This window comes from Macaca mulatta, chromosome 16 (genome assembly GCF_049350105.2).
Source record: "Macaca mulatta isolate MMU2019108-1 chromosome 16, T2T-MMU8v2.0, whole genome shotgun sequence".
In the NCBI taxonomy this organism is placed as follows: Eukaryota; Metazoa; Chordata; class Mammalia; order Primates; family Cercopithecidae; genus Macaca; species Macaca mulatta.
Window position 1 is genome coordinate 87,746,851 of NC_133421.1, and position 21,078 is coordinate 87,767,928.

General features: G+C 41.4%; 1 protein-coding gene and 1 long non-coding RNA gene across 8 annotated transcripts in view; both read left to right on the forward strand.

The window, feature by feature from the left end:
• TNRC6C (trinucleotide repeat containing adaptor 6C) overlaps window positions 1–21,078 on the forward strand; it is a 159,981-nt gene that overhangs the window by 70,574 nt on the left and 68,329 nt on the right. For 5 of the 7 annotated variants that reach the window (XM_077969425.1, XM_077969427.1, XM_077969426.1 and 2 more), the window contains 1 exon segment: window positions 6,375–6,701. In XM_077969425.1, the coding sequence (XP_077825551.1) occupies window positions 6,375–6,701 (327 nt within the window). 7 annotated transcript variants of the gene reach the window in all.
• Window positions 8,912–12,103, forward strand: LOC144336001 (uncharacterized). The gene is made up of 2 exons (XR_013407390.1): window positions 8,912–9,054; window positions 10,162–12,103. It is a non-coding gene; the product is annotated as an uncharacterized LOC144336001 (long non-coding RNA).

Here is a 21,078-nt window from a genome sequence, read left to right on the forward strand (position 1 = left end):
TTTCCACCATCCCTGTAGTTCTGCCTTCTCCAAAATGTCACGTAGTTGGAATCATACGGTATCTACATACTGTGGATTTTCTACATACTGTACTTTTCTGATTGGCTTCTTGAACTTAACAATATGCATTTTTAGTTCCTCTATGCTTTCATGACTTGATAACTAATTTTTTTAAATCACATAATGTTCCATTGTCTGAATGCACCAGTTTATCCATTCACATACTGAAAAACATCTTGGTTGCTTCCAGTTTTTGACGGTTACGAATAAAGCTGCTATAAACATTTGTGTGCAGGTTTTTGTATGAATGTAAGTTTTCAACTCATTTGGGTAAATACCTCTTAGTTTTTCTGTTATTATAATTAGCTGAAGGTCACTATCAGGAAAATATATATCTATTTATATTTGAAGGCCCCTATACATTTAAGAATCAACTTCAACTTATAATAAATAGGTTCTGCACCTTTCTTTAAAAAGAAAAGATATAATGGATGTTCATTCCATATAAAGGTAAAGAACTTTAAAGTCTAAAGTAATTACAAAAAGTATTTCATGTCTATATCAAGGCCGGGGAAATAGAAGCAGAGACAGGCTGGACATAGGGAGGAGGAAATCTGTGGACCCTGAAATGCTAGCCATCACAAAATTAAAACTGCATGTCGTGTTCTCTGGGTTTCACTTAAACCATAGGCTTTCAGAATTAGAAGAAGCCTTAGGGTGTCAGCTAATCTAAACCTTTCATTTCCAGATGAGAAAACTGAAGTCTAGGGATATGAAAATTACTGGAAGTGAATCCAAGTTTTTGAGGTCTCTAGCCTTAGTGGTTTTTTATATCAACTAATTTCTTTATATTATGTTGCTGTCTCTGTATTTTTTAAACTTTATATGTTTGAGAAAAACACTCCTTCAACATTTATGTAGCACTCACTGTTGTCAGGCACCATGCTGCCATAATTTACAGCCTAGAGAAGAAGACAGTCATTTAAAAAAGTAATATACACAATGCTGAGTGCTGTGCCAAATACCGGGTACTGTGGATGTTCAGTCAGAAGCACCTAGACTGGCTTAGGTGAGTCACAGGAGGTTTGGAGAGAAAGTGACATTTAGTCTGATATTTAAAGAACAACTAGGAATTGCCACATTTTTTTACTCTGACATTATCAATTGTATTATGCACTATTTTGTGTACCACTAAGAAAGAAAAAAATAGTTAAACTGATACATTCATTGTCAGTTTTAACATGCATCCCAATTTCAGAAATGTTGAAATGTTAGGAAATGTGCCCTAGAATTGATGAAACGTGGTAGTTAGATGAAGAAGCAAGCAGCTCACAGGGGAGTTTAGCACTTGCTGAACCTCAAAGCTAAGTCTGGGGAACTGGGAGTCTTACTGCTCAGGACCACGTGGACCTTGCAGAGAGTTTGGATTTTATTCTGAGAACGTTACAAGACCTCAGAGTTTTAAACCAGGGAAGAAATCTGCATTTCAGAAGGATCACAGTGGCTGCAGTATAGATGGTGGATTAGAAAGTCTCTTATAGTATTGTAGCTAAGAGATGAGGGTGCCCAGGTTCTGATGGTGACAGTTGGAATGAAAATAGATGGATGAAACTGAGTGATATTTGAGGGTGGAGGGTATTTAGGTGCTATTAATATAAATGACAAGGTTTGGTGATTGATGAGATGTAGGAGAGATTGAAATATTCAGAAGGGCGAGGCAAGAAAGCTGATGAGTATATGGGACATGTTGATTTTGAACTGTATCAAGTATAAAAGAGTGGACAACAAAGCCATAAAAGGAAACCTGCCAAGGGGGACGGGAAATACAGCATGGAGGAGTAGACAGGCAAGAAGGCAGGAGTGGTCATCGCTGATAAAGACAGCTCGGGGGTCTTTTGGCCTAAAGACTGAGGGGTCAAAAGATAACATGGCCTTGGATTTTAGCAGCAAGGAAGAAATTATGGCCTTGGGTAGTCAGTTTCCATGAAGGTTTGCAGGAGGACAGGAGAGAGTGGGAGGAGCTGGAGGAGAATGTGGAGTCCAGGAGAAAGGTGATTGTTGCCATTTGTGAAGAGATTAAAGATTTGAACGTGTTCAAATGATAATGAGAAGGAGCTAATTACAGTAGCCAGACAGTCCCTGGGCCAGTTACAGGCTGGAAATGCAATTTCTTTCACTCTGCACACAAACACAGCAACCCTCTTCTTTTTTATATTCGGTTCCCTCATTAAAACTCTGGCTAGAAAAAAAATAGAGAAATATTTGTAAAGCAAGGAATTGATCCAAGACCCAATCTTATGTTTTGGGCCTTCATATCTACTTTGGAGAGAGTTGTGAGTTGAAGACCCAGGACACGCAAAGTCCCTAAGATAGGATCCAGAGGTTTGGAGGGTGCCCCCTTGCATTGCCTCTTTGACCCCATTGATTGTGAGACATATCGGTATTGCACATACCATTAAGAAAGGAAAATATGCTGCCTGTGCACTGACATGTCATCCATTATAAGACACATCCCAATGTAAGTGATGGTAACCTGTGAAGGGATGTGCGTCTTCGAGTTGATGGAATACAGTATTAGCCTTAGATAGGAGTAACAGATGTGGGACAAAGAACAGGGTGACACTCATATATCTGTAGTGACAGAAACTTGAAGTTTTTACTTGATGGCTTTTATTTATTCTGCAGAGTAGTCAAGTTCATTTTCTGGAGATGGGGAGAAGTGGGAACAAGGAGGTAAAGGCATTAGGAGTTCAGGAGTGGAAGATCTTTAAATGAATTGTTGACAGCACTGGAACAAGGCAGACCCAGGAAGTTGCAGGATTGACAGGAAGCAATGAGGGCGTTCTGAGGCCGGGACCATGCATTCAGGGACCATGCATTCATAGTGGTACCAAACTGCATGTCACATGATTTTCTTGAGAGCTACTTAGCAACCTGAGTCAGGAAGTAAGGAGAGTAGACAGTGGGTTCATCCAGGACTAAGGACTTGCCAAGCATTGGTGACAGCTAGACAGTGAGGCAAAGACCTGGAGGATACTGGCAGTGTAGACATTGTAGTGTTCACATGGTAGATGGTCAATTCCACGTTGAGAGACAAAAACTGCAGGTAGACTGGAGCTGGCAATGTAAAGGAAAACAGTACCGTATCATGAACCACCCCCCATTGTTGACTTAAAATATTTTTTATTGTTTCTTCTACATAAAAGGTATGTACAGAACTAGGTATAAACTCATTTTGTACATAGCTTTTTTCAACTATCAAACCAGTGATGTTTACAAATTGAGTAGAAAACCAAAAGTGTTTTCAAATAACAAGATAAATGTAATGACCTGGATAATGATGTTTTGTGTACAAGATGAGGTGGGACTCTGATTATTGAGACGCAAGACTCTTTTGCACTTTACATGTCGGCGTGCAGAGTTACTACTCGAATCACTGTTTGCATTTGGCATGCTTATTAGTAAACTCTATTATTAGGTTATGACCCAACTCTTCTGCTCCTTTTTTAAAATTTAAATTACTATGAAATCTTTGTTTATGCAACTTTAATATGATTTTGGACCTTCACTTAATGCAAATTCATTGTTCGCACAGTAGGCCCAACTGCATTCAGTAAATCTGGCAGAGTGTGGCGGTGCTACAGATGCCGGACCACAGTTGCTGACACTGAAATTCAGTGGTACAATCATACCTTGCTTGACAGAGAGATGCATTCTGAGAAATGCATCGTTAGGCTGTTTTGTCGCTGTGCAAACCTCGATGGTATAGGTTGCTACTCACCTACGCCAGGTGGTAGAACCTTTCGCTCCTAGGCTGCAAGCCTCTACAGCATATTACTGTACTGAATACTGTAGGCAGTTGCAACACAATGGTAAGTATTTATGTTATCTAAACATAGGAAAGGGACAAGAAAAATACGCTATTAAGAATTTTAAAAAGGTACACCTGTATAGGGCAGTTAACTATGAATGGAGCTTGCAGGACTGAAGTTGCTCTGAGGAGTCAGTGAGTGGTGAGTGAATGTGAAGGCCTAGGACATGACTATACACTTAGGCCACACTAAACTTATTTTTAAAACTTTTTTTTTCAGGAATACAGCTTTTTAATTTTTTTAAGTTTTTTTTACTCTTTCATAATAATACTTAGCTTAAAAGATACATTGTACAGCTGTACAAAGAATATTTTTCTTTATATCCTTATTCTCTAAGTCTTTTCTGTGTTTAATTTTTTTTTTTAAACTTTTAAACTTGTTAAAAACCTAGACACAAACACACACACAAGCCAAGGCCTACACGGGTCAGAATCATCAGTATCACTGTCTTCCACCTCCACATCTTGTCCCACTGGAAGATAACATGCGTGGAACTTTCTTCTCCTCTGATAACAATGACTTCTGGATATCTCCCGAAGGACCTGCCTTAGGCTGTTTTACAGTTAACTGTTGTTCGTGGTGGTTTGTTTTTTTTTTTTTTTTTTTTGTAGAAGCAATACACTCTAAAATAATGGCAAAAGGCATAGTAAATACATAAACCAGTAACATAGTTATTCTGAACCATTATGTACTACTGTACATAATTACTACTGTACATAATGTATGTGCTAGACTTTTTTTTTTTTTTTTTAAAGACAGTCTCGCTCTGTCACCCAGGCTGGAGTGCAGTGGCGCAATCTCAGCTCACTGCAGCCTCCACCTCCCGGGTTCAAGCAGTTCTCCTGCCTCAGCCTCCTGAATAGCTGGGATTACAGGCACGTGCCACCACACCTGGCTTGTGTGTGTGTGTGTGTGTGTGTGTGTGTGTGTGTGTGTGTGTGTGTGTGTTTAGTAGAGAGGGTTTTGCCATTTTGGCCAGGCTGGTCTCAGGCTCTTGACCTCAGGTGATTCGCCCACCTTGGCCTCCCTAGACTTTTTATATGACTGGCAGCACAGTAGGTTTGTTACCACCAGCATCACCACAAACACATGAGTAATGTGTTATACTACGACATTGCAACATCTGTGTCACCAGACAATAGGAATTTTTCAATTCCATTATAATCTTACGGGACCACTGTCATATATGAAGTCAGTTGCTGACTAAAACGTCATTATTTAGCTTTAATTATTCAGATAACCCAGAATGCACCAATATATGTTCTATACATTATCATCAGAGTTAAAACAAAAATACATATAAATTCATGGACACCTGAAGATTCTTTCGTTTTATAAATATTGAACAAGAGCAGTGGTTCTCATAGAGAGGTGCAAGAACCGGCAGCATCAACATCGTCTCAGTAATTGTTAGAAATGCAAATTCTGGCCAGGCATGGTGACTCCCACCCATGATCCCAGCACTTGAGGAGGCTGAAGCGGGCGGATCACTTGAGGTCAGGAGTTCGAGACCAGCCTGGCCAACATGATGAAACCCCATCGCTACTAAAAATATAAAAAGTAGCTGGGCTTGGTGGCCTGCACCTGTAATTCCAGCTACTCTGGAGGCTGAGGCAGGAGAATCACTTGAATCCGGGAGGTGGAGGTTGCACTGAGCTAAGATGGCGCCACACTGCACTCCAACCTGGGTGACAGAGTGAGACACCGTCTGACGCTAAAAAAAAAAAAAGCAAATTCCCAGTTTCTCCTTGCTTTTTGATACTGAATCAGAAAGTCTGGAGGTGGGCACCAGGTGTCTAGGCTCGCATAAGCCCTCTAGGTGATTGTGATGCAAACCAAGTGTGAGAACTGCTGCTCCAGTCTTACTGTATCACCTTGATTTTGCAGATGAGGAAACCAAGGCCCAAGAATAGCTGGCTCAAATGCTCAAGATTGGTTTGTGTGTAGCAAAACTAGGTCTCAAACTAGAAACTCTAGACTTCAGTCCAGCTCTGTTTCCAAAACTTGGAACTCTAGACTTCAGTCCAGATCTGTTTCCAAAACTAGGAACTCTAGACTTCAGTCCAGCTCTGTTCCCAAAACTAGGAACTCTAGACTTCAGTCCAGTTCTGTTCCCAAAACTAGGAACTCTAGACTTCAGTCCAGCTCTGTTCCCAAAATTAGGAACTCTAGACTTCAGTCCAGCTCTGTTCCCAAAACTAGGAACTCTAGACTTCAGTCCAGCTCTGTTCCCAAAACTAGGAACTCTAGACTTCAGTCCAGCTCTGTTTCCAAAACTTGGAACTCTAGACTTCAGTCCAGCTGTTTCCAAAACTAGGAACTCTAGACTTCAGTCCAGCTCTGTTTCCAAAACTAGGAACTCTAGACTTCAGTCCAGTTCTGTTTCCAGAGCACTGCATTGTCATTTTTTCTCAGTGTTTAGTTATGGTTTCTTTGGTCTGGGTTGGGTTTTAAGGGGGTCTAGCTAAAGTTTTGGGTTCTTTTGCCTTTTGCTCATTTTAGTGCCAGAACCTACTAAGACCTGTTCAAGCCAGCCCCAACCTGCCGGTACCAGTACCAGTACTTCCACCAGCACTATCTCCAGCAGCAACAATGGCAAACGTTCATGTGCCGGTGGCCAGCAGCCAGCTGCATCCCGTTACCTGCCTCGTGAGGTGCCTCCACGCTTCCGCCAGCAAGAACAGAAGCAGCTATTAAAGAGAGGCCAGCCATTGCCTACGGGGACTCTAACCAGTGTGAGCCCAACCCAGGGTGCTGGGCCTGCAGGGGTAAGCCCACCTCCCCTACCTGGAGCCGGAACACAGCATCATCCCAGTAAGCTCCAACCAGGTAAAAACCACATAAGATGAGACATTCATTTTGATCTGAAAACTGTTTGCTATTTTCAGCTTTGCTGCTGAACAATAGAAATGACATATTTTGGTCCATACTCACTACATACACAGAGACAGACAAATTCATTTCATTTCAAGTGGGTTTTAAAATTTAATTGTGTTTTCCCTCTGTTTATTTACATTATTGCTCATGAGTTTGCAGATGGCATGAGGTACTTCAGCTGAGCTTATTTTTCATCAGAAACTAAAGGTCTGTACATTAGTTCATACGAACCCATCAAGGCAGATACTTTAGAACCCAGCAGTGAAAACTTTTCAGTAAAACCCTTTTCTCTCAATTTCCTAGTCTGTCTTATGAGTGCACACAAGCATTTTTTGCAGGGACTGATCCTTCCACTAAGTGTTTCTAACTGTAACTTAGTCACACACATTGAGCCAAGCCTGTCTGATGTCTCCTCATCCTAAGCCCCACTTCTTGTTGCTTCCTTGCCTGTAACTAGTTGTTAGCTTTGTTTTGGCTTCTAAGAAAAATCACCACTTGTTTATTTGCTTTCCAGCTGCCAAAATGTAGATGTCTCTCATTTCATGTCAGCTTCTTTTCCAATCTCCTTGACTTGATGGATTTGTACTTTTGAAAAATTCATGTACTGTAGTTTTAAGGAATTTTTGGAAGAGAACGAAGTATTTGTGGTCAACTGCCATGTTCTCTGTTAGATTCTTCAATTTTTCGGTTTCAAGTAACAACTAATAATTGGTGCTGTTTCTAGAATGGAAACTTACCTGCTCATGGTTGTGAAATTAAGGTCTGTAATTAGATATGCAAGGAGGCTTCTTAGATTGGAATTTAAAAGAAACATGTCACAAGTCATATTCTTGTTTTCTTTCATGTGTTGCTTTTTAATATGGGGACTGATTCTAGCATGACCTAAAAGTATTTATAGCAATGTTTTTCAGAACTATGACTTTGGAGTATAGTCAGAACTAATATTTTTAGACAACTTTACCAAGTCTCTTCAAATAGCCTTGACTTTCATCTGCTAACCACTTTGTAGAGGGGATATAGGTCAATGATTGTCACCAAAAAGCAAGGCAGAAAAGATAAAATATATTCACTGACCAAGAGTATAGTCTCATCTATTTAGTTGCCAACCGTTTACAATCAAACGTGCTACTTTCCCAATATGGTCCTTGGGAAAATCTTAACAGAGAAAAGGATTCTATAGTTAGACCTAAATAGCTTGGTGTGTTAATTTAAGGGGCTTATTTTGAAAAACTGAATAAGAAATGTAACAGCCCTGCCTGTTCTGGTTGTATCTGGTTGTGATGTGATTGGTTGACAGTATTGCATCAGTGTTCTCATCAAATGCTGCTGGTGCAGAATGTTACTGGTATCTTCTTAGGTAAGTAGAAAATAAGCAATTAAGTCAATAAAACCTTGCTATGATAATATTCTTTCATTAAATATTTGTCTCTGTAAATATGATAACATTATCCAAGAAAATATTCCTAGTTCATAATCCTTCTAAAATATATATTGTAGGCTGGGCACGGTGGCTCATGCCTGTAATCCCAGCACTTTGGGAAGCCAAGGTGGGTGGATCACCTGAGGTCGAGAGTTTGTGACCAGCCTGACCAACATGGAGAAACCCAGTCTGTACTAAAAATACCAAATTAGCTGGGCGTGTTGGTGCATGCCTGTAATCCCACCTGCTCGGGAGGCTGAGGCAGGAGAATTGCTTGAACCTGGGAGGTGGAGGTTGCGGCGAGCAGAAATCGCGCCATTGCACTCCAGCCTGGGCGACAAGAGCAAAACTCCATTTCAAAAAAAGGTGTGTGTGTGTGTGTGTATATATATATATTTTTACATACTATATATCTATCTATACTATATATGTATATTTATATATAGTATAAAATATATATTTTTATATACTATATATACTATATATGCATATTTATATACAATATATAGAAGAACATAAATCATTTTATGGATTAAAAACGTCTCAAAAAATTGATCAGTCTGGCCGGGCGCGGTGGCTCAAGCCTGTAATCCCAGCACTTTGGGAGGCCGAGACGGGCGGATCACGAGGTCAGGAGATCGAGACCATCCTGGCTAACACAGTGAAACCCCGTCTCTACTAAAAAATACAAAAAACTAGCCGGGCGAGGTGGCGGGCGCCTGTAGTCCCAGCTACTCGGGAGGCTGAGGCAGGAGAATGGCGTAAACCCGGGAGGCGGAGCTTGCAGTGAGCCGAGATCGCGCCACTGCACTCCAGCCTGGGTGACAGAGCCAGACTCCGTCTCAAAAAAAAAAAAAAAAAAAAAAAAATTGATCAATCTTTGTAGTGAGCACAAAATAAGAAATTCATTCTCGACTCCCAAACAAAAATCTTCATTTTATACCAATTTCATCTCTTCCTTAACAGTCTCTGGTATCAGAGCCAGATGCATCTTTCTAACTCATCACCTTCATTGATGAGGGGCCCCCTCACAAATCTGCCCTGGTCACCTAGTTACTAATGTACTCTCCATTTTTCTGTCTGGCTGTGAAGGCCCTTCATAGCTGAGTCTCCCCATCATTTTTCCCTTCTACTTTCTATGGCCTACTTCCTCTTTTTTTCCTTTTTCTTTTTTGAGACTGACTTTCTCTCTTGTTGCCCAGGCTGAAATGCAATGGCACAGTCTTGGCTCACCGCAACCTCTGCCTCCCGGGTTCAAGTGATTCTCCTGCCTGGCTCAGCCTCCTGAGTAGCTGGGATTACAGGCGACTGCCACCATGCATGACTAATTTTGTGTTTTTAGTAGAGAAGAGGTTTCACCATGTTGGTCAGGATAGTCTCAAACTCCTACCCCAGGTGATCCACCTGCCTCAGCCTCCAAAAGTGCTGGGATTCCAGGCATGAGCCACCGTGCCTGGTCTCCATGGCCTACTTTCTATTATGATTGGGATTGCTTTCTTACTGTCTCACAAGTGTGCCATGATCGCTGTCAAGTCCCCTCCCCCTATGCACACATGCTTAATTGCCCCTCCCACCCCTGCTTTCCTTCCAGTTCATTGTCACCCCGCACCCCTGAGGCTTCCCCAAGCAGCTCTGTCTCCATTCTATTCTTACAGATGTAATATGCCTAGTTTGTAACACACACCTTTACACTTACTGTATACTATATATCCTATATTTTTTGCTGATTAGGTCATAAAAGTCTTGCCTTTCAACTAAGTTGGAAATATCCTATGAAGACAATGTTTGAGGTCGGGCGCGGTGGCTGACACCTGTATTGCCAGCACTTTGAAGTCCTGGGCGGGTGAATTGCTAGAGCTCAGGAGTTCGAGGCCAGCCTGGGTAACATAGCAAAACCCAATTAGCCAGACGTGGTGACACGTGCCTGTGGTCCCAGCTACTCAAGAAGCTGAGGTGGGACAGTCGCTTGAGCCTGGGAGTTGGGGGTTGCAGTGAGCCAAGATCGAGTCTCCAGCCTGGGCAACAGGAAAAAATAAATAATGTCTCTGAGCTTTCTATGATTAAGCAGAATGGGAAAATATCTGAACCATAGGTGAGGACTTGGAAACTAGAACTTATTATGCCACCAACTAGTACTTCCATTTCTCATCTAAAATGAGAAGTTTGAACCTCTCATGACCTCTAATCTCTAAGGTCCCTGCCCTTAAATTTCTGACTCGGACACTATTCCAATGACTTCGTTTGATTTTGTCAGTGGAAGGCCTTTCTGAAACACTATCCCATGTTGTTATGGTGTTGGCACAGGGATTGTAGGTGAGCATCAGCGTGCATGGAGGCAGTGTGGCAAAGTGGTCAAGAGACAGGCCCAATTCACTTTCCAGACCCACCACCTCCTGTGCGACCTTGACCAAATCACATTCACTCCCTGCATTTTCGACTCATCTTTGAAGTGAAGAGATTCCTAATTTTAAAGATGAGGTATTTATTTCATATTCAGCACAAGGCCTTGCTTATAATAAGTGTTGAGTAATGATGCAGGTGATAGTTGTTAATGTGAGACTTTGAAATATACAACAAATATGTACCCGTCTTTGAAACACCATTGTGAAGCAGAGTGTTTACAAATCCCAGTTACCTGACAAGCTGAGGGAGAAAGATCACTTTAGCCCAGGAGTTTAAGACCAGCATGGACAACATAGCAAGACCTGTTTCAAAAAAATACTCAAATTTTTTAACTGACTAAATTCGAAAACAGTGCAGTAAAGCTTTCTCATCACTCTGTGATTTGTGTATATTTTGAAATTTCACGTGTCTGTCCTAGAGTTCTCTTTTTCATATTACAGTTGTTTAATGAATTCATATCCAGGTGAAATTGTATTAGTGTATTCCTGAGGAGTAACCAGATTTCTGGTTGCAGTGAAAGTATTTTTAGATACAGTTTGAAATAAAAGCTCTTAAAATTTTCTTAAAAGTAATACATAGATTTTCGTTGTACTTGTATCTGTCACTTTAATGCAGAAGTGACTCCTACAGTCACTTCTACATTAAAACAAAAAATAGAGTTTTATTCGTGATTACATTGCTCTAACTTGTAAGGTTAAATTAAAAAGAAGTACAGAAGTACAAATGCTGGGTCAGTAGAACTAAGGTTGAATTAACCAAGCAGGGGGCAGGTGAGGAATCCTTAGGAATTTAACAGCACACCATTTCTAATGAAAAGCAAAGCTGAAAGTTCTTTCAGCTTAGCACATGGATTTCTGTGTTTTTCCCAGGTGTGTTAGTATGTAAGCTCTTTGTGTCCTCCCCCCAAGTTTTAGTGTGCTCAGCAAAAACTAAAGAAGGTGAAGTATTCGTGGAAGGAATCGATGGAGTTCAAGTCACCTTTGTCATAGCTTTAAAAAGTTGCACAGTGAAGATTTGTGGGCATCCTCGTTTCCCCATAACTGAGTATTTGACCAGTTGCCTGCTGCTTTCCCGTGGAAGTAATGTTATAGTCCCGTACTGTACTAATGGAAAACTTACGTGTCCATTGCAATAAACAGAGAGGATTTATGGATAAAATTAAGCAATAGAGGAGCAGAAATGGGAACATTTTTAAAGAGTTAAAAATGGAATTTGTAGCATTTTTAGCTGTGTAAGTATAGATAAAATTTATATACTATTACAGTACAAGGCAACTGGTGAAATTAGAAAAGAGACTTACATAGGCCAGGTGCGGTGGCTCACGCCTGTAGTCCCCACACTTTGAGAGGCCGAGGCGGGTGGATTAGCTGGGTGTGGTGGCAGGCGCCTGTAACCCCAGCTACTCGGGAGGCTGAAGCAAGAGAATCACTTGAATCTGGGAGGCAGAGGTTGCAGTGAGCTGAGATCGTGCCACTGTACTCCAGCCTGGGCAACAGAGCAAGATTCTATAAAATAAAAAAAAAAAAGAAAAGAGACTTAGTCTGACAGTTATTTATTTCGTTGTTCTTTTTCTTTATATAGCACATGCTTCCTAACAGGATGTAAATCAGTAGATTCATCTGGCTCTTGCAATACTTTGTCATAATTCACCTTTTGATTTACATTAATCTGCAAGCTTGTTTCTTTAGAAAATTGCAACCACATGTTGTGCCACTTCTTAGACAAACTAGTGTACTAGCTTCACACTCTTTCACTCTTTTTCCTTTTCTTCCTATGTGAGAATGTTCAGGTAGCAGTGCCACACTTGGCTTGCACAGCTCTGAGAAGGGAGGAAGATGCTAGCCTTTCAGAACTGTGGTTTTGTCATGTGTGTCATCTTTTGTTCATTGAGCAGAATATTTGTTGAATGCCTACCAAACATCACATACCCGGCACTGGGGATGCACAATTCATGAGTGAAGTGTTTTGGAATAACCAATAAGTAAGCCACTTCCAGGTGTTGTAACAGAGGTAAGGATAGAGTGCCACGTGGAAAGGACAACTAACCCAAACTACGGATAGGGGACTGCAAGGAAGTCTTTCTGATGGAGGTGATACGAGCGGAGTTTCAAGTTAGCTGTGCCGGGCAAAGAAGTTGAAAGAGCGTTGCAGGTGGAGTGACCTGCATGCACGAAAAGCGCAGACCCACAATTGTAAAGCCTCTCAGTAACTGCTGCAGGCTCATTGTGGCGGGGGGGCAGCGGGAAGATCTAAGGCTCGAAAAGTAGGCTGTTGGTATTACTAAGTAGTAGTAATAAACCAGCATAAAAGCTTCTTTTGGTAATAGAGCCAAATTAAATTCAGATTTAAAGCTCTTCCAACAAGTTGCTTTTGGAACTTGATAGACTAATTCTGAAGTTCATTTAGAAGAGCGAATGTACGTGAATAGAAGAGCCAAAAAACTGAAAAAGCATAATGAGCTATCACTGGGAGCTGTGATCCTTGAGTAATTTTAACAGTGTGTGTCTAGGGCAGGAGTAAACACAGATCCAGGAACTACGATATAAAGAGAGCAGGGGGAAAAACAGATGTATACACGGAGAGTTGCAGATCACTGAGAAAATAGTGATTCAGATCAATATTGAGTGCTGGAAAGCCATATGCAAGACAAATATAAGAACTACAGAAAGATGACCTAAGAGTATTTTCTAAATATTGGGATAAAATGTTAATCATAAGCCATGAAAAGAAAGACTGACAGATTTGAGGGTATACAAATTTAAAATTTTTGTACACAAATATGAATAAAATCTGAGAGAACATGTTTACAGTGTAAATAGCAAAAGGTAAATATCTCAAAAATACCAAGCGTTCCTACAAATCAAAAGAAAAACAGTCCAATACAAGAATGGGCAAAGAATGTGAACAGGCAGATCATAGAACTACCACAAATGGGTCCTAAGTATGTTGAAAGTATTCCCTTGTGGCTGGGCGCAGTGGCTCACGCCTTGTAATCCCAGCACTTTAGGAGGTTGAGGTGGGTCGATCACGAGGTCAGGAGATTGAGACCATCCTGGCTAACACGGTGAAACCCCGTCTCTAATAAAAATACAAAAAATTAGCCGGACGTGGTGGTGGGCGCCTGTAGTCCCAGATACTTGGGAGTCTGAGGCAGGAGAATGGTGTGAACCTGGGAGGCAGAGCTTGCAGCAAGCCGAGATCGCACTACTGCACTCCAGCCTGGGCGACAGAGCGAGACTCTGTCTCAAAAAAATAAAAATAAAAAAAGTATTTCCTTGTCATCAGGGAAAAGATAAATAGAAACAGCATTGATAGACCACTTTCACTTACCAAATTGTCAAAACTTTAAATCTTGTTAATATCCCTCTATTGCAATAACACAGTACTATGGATTGAGTGCTTACCATTTGCAAGGTCCAATTGCTTTACAAATATTAACTCACTTAATCTTCTCAAGACCCTGTAACCACCGCAGACGATCAGCAAGAGTGTGGGAAAAGGCGACACTGGTGTGCTGTTGGTCGGAATGTAAGTAGGCATTTGGCAGGATTTATCAAAATGTTGGGTAATATGACCTAGCTGCTCAGATACAGGAATACATCCTGCAGACGCCTATAGCACAGCTCTTTACTGACGACTGAATGCTCTGTGGTTGTTCTCTGCCCAGGGGCATGAATTAATGACAGGCAAGTTGGAACGTGTCAAGACGCAGTAGGGACAAAAACAGAGTTGACTGTATTTTTTACAGAACAGGCAACAGGTGTAGATAGCATTAGTCTTCCAGTGACCAGGAATCTCACTGTATCCTGTGACAATAAAGAGCAGCCCATGTTTGAGAACCAGGTGAACTTTTGCTAGGCTGCAGGTCCCCACAGAACAACAATTTCAGATCTTGCCCCCCAACTCCCTACCTCTTACCAGGTCAGCCATCCCTTCTGTTCTTGGTGTCAACTTCTTGCTGTCACCCACTTTGGCCTGGGCGTTGGCCAGAAGCGTCATTGGTTTTGTAGCATTATTGATGTCACAAATATCCCATTTTAGAAGGTAACCAAGACTTCTAATACTTGCATGCAAAAATAAGTCCTAGATGCTTTTAATATTTGATAATGCTGATGTTGAAGTGAAATTCAGTCAAGTGAAACCAATTTTGTAATGGGCTAACAATTCTAAACATAGCTTTCTGGCATCCAGCTGAGCCTCCTGCCAGTGGTTAATGCTGTGACTGTTCTCAGGCAGCATCCTGTGGCAGCCATCCCTCATGGGAAACACAGGCTTGCACACAAGGGCATCCAGAGCAGACAGGGCAATAAAGGCCTAGAAATGCCCTCTAAGGACTGGGAGAACAACAGAGGGGAGCCTACAACAAGCCCGAGAGGAGGAGAGCCTGTGGGCATTTCAGCTGTCAAAGGGCTGGCCTGAGAGCCCCGCTGACCCTGGGCAGCCCCAGAGGACAGAGGTGGAACGAGAGTGGCGGAAATATAGGGTGGTGGGCAGGGTTTTCAAGTTTCTGGAAGAACTTTTATTCCTTCCCCCTTCACTGGCAGTAGCCGGAGAGAGACGGTCAGTTATTGCCAATGGTCGAAGGGCTTCTGTGAGGCAGACAGGCCAGGGTGCCTCCCAGCCCTGATTCCAGGTTCTCTTTAGATAAAGACTATTACCAGCAAATGAAACATTGGCCTTCTCATAAAATAATACAGGGAAAAGTAGATTTGTAAATTCACATATTGATTTGGATGGGAGTTCATTTAGCCAAATGGCAACAGATCTTAACTGGGAAGATGAGTATTAGTAAGTACAGTGATTTCCAGAGATTCCAAAGAATGCCACCTGATCATGTCATGTTCAGTGCAGATTATGTTTCTGCAAGTTTGCAGGGTAACTCCAGCTTGAAACACTTGAGAGCTTTTATCGTCAAAAAAATAATAATAATAACTTCTTGTGCCAAAGGCGGAACAATGTACTGTTTTGGTGGCTGCTTTGTACATTTATAAACAGAGGCTTTGATTAATATATGGCAGTGTTTGCTACTTAGATCTTTTTTAGATAGAGGCAGGAAAGTAATTAAGAAGCTGGACACTTGCCAATTTACATATGGGGCTCATTTAGAATATTACAGCTAGTGTTGGCATGCCAAATGTTTAGGAGTTGTTTAGAAAAAGAGAGAAAGAAGGAGCGGAAAACAAAGGCAGGATGAGAGAGCCGCAGTTTATTCGCCTGCAGCCAATAGGCAAAATGCCGTTATTCTTTTGGCTGACTTTCAAAAACACAGAAGAAAAGTGGCTGTGATGCTAATTGTAACTGGGTCCTGAAGTGAAAATGTTTGTGACAATTGAAAGAATTTAAAGAGGAAGGAAGATCGGTTTAGTGTCAGCTGCAATTAGATAATCAAAGCTGTAAAATCCCATCCGTCCATGCCTCCACCCCTAGTTGAAGGGGATGATTCGGGTGCCTCCTGGAGTAGAAAGGGCATTGCCCAGCCCTGCCCGGCTTGCGGCCGCGGGCGCCCGCGGGTGGCCCGGACACAGGCTGGCCCCGGGAGCTTCCTGGCAGCTCCCTGGCAGCTCTACAGGAGGCAGCTCTCGCTGTACCCAGCCGACATGTTGTAGCGAGAGGCCAGGCGAGCCTAGATGCAGGAGTAGAGGCAGCTGTGCACGCGAGGTGGCGTCTCCTAGGAGGGTTGGGCGGCACCGTCTGCAGGTATTTCCTCACCCGTCAGCCCCTCGTAGAGCAGAAGAAACGGAACAAACACGGAACACATAGTGGCTGCTTCTCGCCAGTCCGTTTGTGACATAACATTCCAGCGTGTGAGTGGTAGCTCCGCGTCCCTAAGCTCTTGGCTGCAATTCAGATTGGATAAAATGGCGTCTTGGAAAAGAGCTGTTTGCTAAAGATCTGCCGCACTGAGCAGAGACTTACCCGTGGCTTTCCCTACTGTGGGTTCTCTCTGCCGGGCTGGCACGGGCAGGCCCTCCCAAATTAGGAAGCAAGCCTCCTTTGCCCCCGGTTTCCTTCTTTATTTAATAGATTCTTAACCTTGAAGAAGGAGTCTCATTTTACTGCCGTTTTGAAGAAAAACACAAGGCAACAAACTTATTCTTTTGGACACTTTTTGTGTTTCCAATAAATCTTGTACTGTGTTCTGCATTTCATAATTCCTTGTATTTATAGTAGTTGACAGATGAAATGTTTGGGAGTCTGTCCAGCAATGGAATTTTGAATTCAAAGTACTTTCTCCCTGAGATATTTACACCCAGTAAATGCAGTAGAGGGGGAGGCATCTTTGGTTTTCAAAAGCTGAAAGCAGTTGTAGCATTTATCCTGCCCCTGAAAACCAAGCAGCGAAGGATTTGTGGTATCAGTAAGCCTTAGTGAACATATATTGTCAACTGTTGAAAGCATTGGGAACTAGTTTTTATAACTATAGTGTATTATTTCAGCTAAAAGGACTGTGATGATAAAGAATGAACGCATTTACTGTTTGTCAGTGTTAGCACCAGTTAAGCGTTCTGCACGCCTCTGAGTAAATCTTGTCCACACTTTCCTGTCTGATTAAATCTCATACCTCATTAAAATTTTGCTTACCATAGCTTTTGGAGGCTCTTCATTAAATACTTTTCCAGGAAAAATTTATCTTTATATGCAAACATTTTGGAATTTAAAGACAAAGGAAAGCTTTTCTCTTTCAACCATGCTATTATGTAATCCTTTTTAATTTAATCACTTAAGACAGTTATGTTGCTTAGATTTTTATAGACACCTATTTATAGACTGTGTAAACCACTTAACAGCTGAAGAAAAGGGAATTTAACGTTATACATGAGCTTCATTTCTTTTTTCTTTTTAAGACTTTTTTAGGGGAAGAATTATTTGATAATAGAATGATGTGGTGGGAAGAGCACTAGACTGTATTCTGAAAACCCAGATTTCAGTTTATTCCTTACTGCTTATTAGTTACAAACCCTGGCCACTTGGCCTCTCTGAGCCTGTTTCTTCATCTATAAAACTGACATTTTGTTTGTAAGGTTCAGTTAAGCCGATGTGTATGGAAATACTTCAGACTCTGAAATGGTATAAAGTATGTGATGTCTTATGAATATGAGGACTTTCATTTATAAACTCTTTCAGTCTTTCTGTGTGTCAGGTGTATGGATTTTAGCCTTGGAAAGCTCCTGTGCTGAACAGGAGAGTCTAGAACAGCTGTAAGAGAATTCAATCTTGGTTCATTTCAGAGTTTTCATTCATTTCAAAATGGCTGCTCTTAAAAGTCAGTTATTTCACAGATTTTTTTTTTTAACGACGTTTACTTTTTTAGACTACATTTTCATTTTTGGAATAAATCCTGGTATTCTGATTAAAAATATGTGGGTGATGGTGGTGATGATGATGGTGGTGCTATTGGCGATGGTGATAGTGATGATGCAGTTGGTGATGATGGTGGAGATAACGATGATGGTGATCACGGTGATGGTGCTGGTGGTGATGATGGTGATGGTGGTGGTAATGACGGTGTTGTTGGTGATGGTGGTTACAATGGTGATGGTGGTGGTGGTGATGAGGAGGAAGAGGAGACGTTCAAAGATTTGATAGAGTAGAACTAAAAGCATATTTTAATTAGTTCAGTATGCAATACAGTCCCCGGTTTGGGGGTTTTATATTTATAATTTTCAGAGAGATCCCTAAGCCTGCCCTTCAAAAGAGAGCTTATAAGTGGTAGGTACTTTTTTCTTTTTCCATGAACCTGCATTGAATTTTCAGTAAAATTAATTTTTGGAGAGCCAGACCATTTGATGAGGTGGAAGAACCAAGAAGTAAGGAACAAGAGAGCAGCAAAAGTATGGAAAAAAGGAAAAAAGAATAGCAGTATGTCTCGTAATGGTAGCCAAACATGGAATGTCAGCAGCTGCAGCCTGAAACTTCAGTGGGCTGGGCTGGCTGGGCACACTCCCTGCTCCTCTTCTGTGGCAGAAGATGTACCAGGCCACAGCATGGCCGTGAGGCTGCAGCCTATCCCAAGAAGCTCAAGGAGGCTATTAGAGGTGGGAGAAAAGAGATGGTTGATTCACTGGTTCCTTTTTAAGTAAAATAGCATTGTTCCAAGTTGACTTCTGTAGTAAAACTTATATTTTTTATAATTGTTTTTATTTTTCTGGGTACATAGAAGGTATATATATTTATGGGTTACATGAGATATTTTGATACAGGCATGCAATGTGTAATAATCACATCAGGATAAATGGGGTATCAGTTATCTCAAGCATTTATCCATTGTGTTACAAATAATCCTATTATACTCTTTTATATTTTTAAATGGACAGTGAAATTATTTTTAGCTATAGTCAGCCAGTTATGCTGGTAATTACTAGGTCTTATTTATTCTTTCTAATTATTTTTTGTACCCATTAACCATCTCCACTTCTCCCCAACCCTCACTCTCCCACTACCCTTCCTAGCCTCTATCTTCGTAAGTTCAGTTATGTTCATTTTTAGCTCCCACAAATAAGTGAAAACATGCAAAGCTTATCTTCCTCTGCCTGGCTTATTTTAATTAACATAGTGACCTCCAGTTCCATCCATGTTGTTGCAAATGACAGGATCTTATTCTTTTTATGGCTGAACAGTATTCCATTGTGTATATGTGCCATATTTTCTTTATTCATCTGTTTATGGACACGTAGGTTGCTTCCAAATCTTGGTTGTTGTGAGTAGTACTCAGCAAACATCAAAGCTATCTCTTCACTATACTGATTTCCTTTCTTTTGGGTGTATACCTAGGAGTGAGGTAGAGTAACTTATTATCAAACCCTATCTATGTTCTCAACAGAGATTCATAGTCTCAGTTGTAATTTTTTCTAACTAAAAAGGATTTTGAACTGTCAGTTCCTCTTGTACTAACTTTTCTGAATAGATAATCCAGTATTTTTGCAAATAACTTCAGTTAAGTTGGTTGCTAGTCAACATGGCAACCTAAGCTTAATCTTAATTTTACCTTCAAGACTGAAAATTTAAGCATCATTTACTAGCAAACTGCTTTCAAGTATTGATAAGAATTATTTATTCATTCATTCATTCAATGGATGTTTATTTACTGCTTCTTCTCTGTCAGGTACTCTGCTGAACACTGGCAATAAAAATAGGACCAAAATAGGCACCCCTTGCCTTCATGGTGTTTACAGCCTAGAGGGAGAACCAGTCAGTCACACGATGACTCACACTAGAATGTGTGCTCCATGAGCGAGAGGCCGTTCATCTTGTTTATGACTGCGTCTCCAGCACAGTAACTGCACATAGGAGGCACTCAATAATAGTTATTGTTTCAATCGAGTTGGCAAGCTCTGGGCCCATGAGCCACATCTGGCCCACCACCTATTTTTGGAAATAAAGTTTTGTTGGCACACAGCCACACTCATTCTGCTTTTATGCCACAGCAGCAGAAATGAGTAGTTGTGACAGAGACTATATGGCCCACAGAGCCTGAAGCATTTTGGCTATTAGGCCCTTTACAGAAGTGGTTTGCCACCACCCTGGTTGGTCTAAGTGACTTGAAAGGAAGACTGTTACAATGAATGTATGAGGGAGTCATAACTATGGAACAGAAATGTCCCAAATTAAATGTCCATGGATTTGAGATAGGAAAAAAGAATAGACATTGAGCCCAGGTAGGGGATGGCACCTTTAACAGCCCTGTCTTTGGGAGGGCAGGACACAGATGGCACCTTGAGGAACTGTCTGGAGCACAGAGCAAGAGAAAGAATGATATGAGCGGCCTCAAAAGAGACCCAACCGTTGGTGACCCACTGGGCATTCATTTGGAAAAGAGCACTGTATGCAATGTTGGGCACATTGTTGAGGGGGTGGGGGGCACAGGAGGGGGTATGGGTAGAGACCTGTTGGAAAGTTATTGACAGTAATCCAGTCAAGATATGAGGGTGCTTGGAATAGGGGTAGTTAGAGGGAAGTTTTGTTTCTTGTTTTAATGGAAAAGGTTCTAGAAATACCCGGTATGTAAACTCAACAGGCATGACTTCATCCTTATGGCATCCTGTATGGCCATCCTTATGGCACTTCAGCTGTTAGGGATGGATATTGGCCTTTGTAGAAGTGATTTGCTTCCTGCCAGTATTGCCCTGTTGGTGGTTATTTGGCTGTGGCATAGTTGAGATCTACACCTCAAAGCCTGGGAAGGCCGGAGTAAGAGACGTCATGGTAGTGGAAGTGGTTCTCTTAGAAGACAGATGTGCTTGCTCAAAGCAATCTGGGCTGTACAAGTGCAGCTGATTGGTGACTTCAGCTAGAACTCAGATTGTAGCACTGTGCATTTATGGTTTTGTTTGCCCAGGAAACATATATTGTTTGCCTATATGTGGCAAGCATTTTGAATGGAAAACTAAAAAGATATTTGCCATGCCCTCAAGGAACTCACCTTCAGAAATTAGACACTTAATTCAGGGATCAGAAGGGTTTTTGATCAGACTGCTCTGCCACCTGATTTGGATCACATTTAAGCAT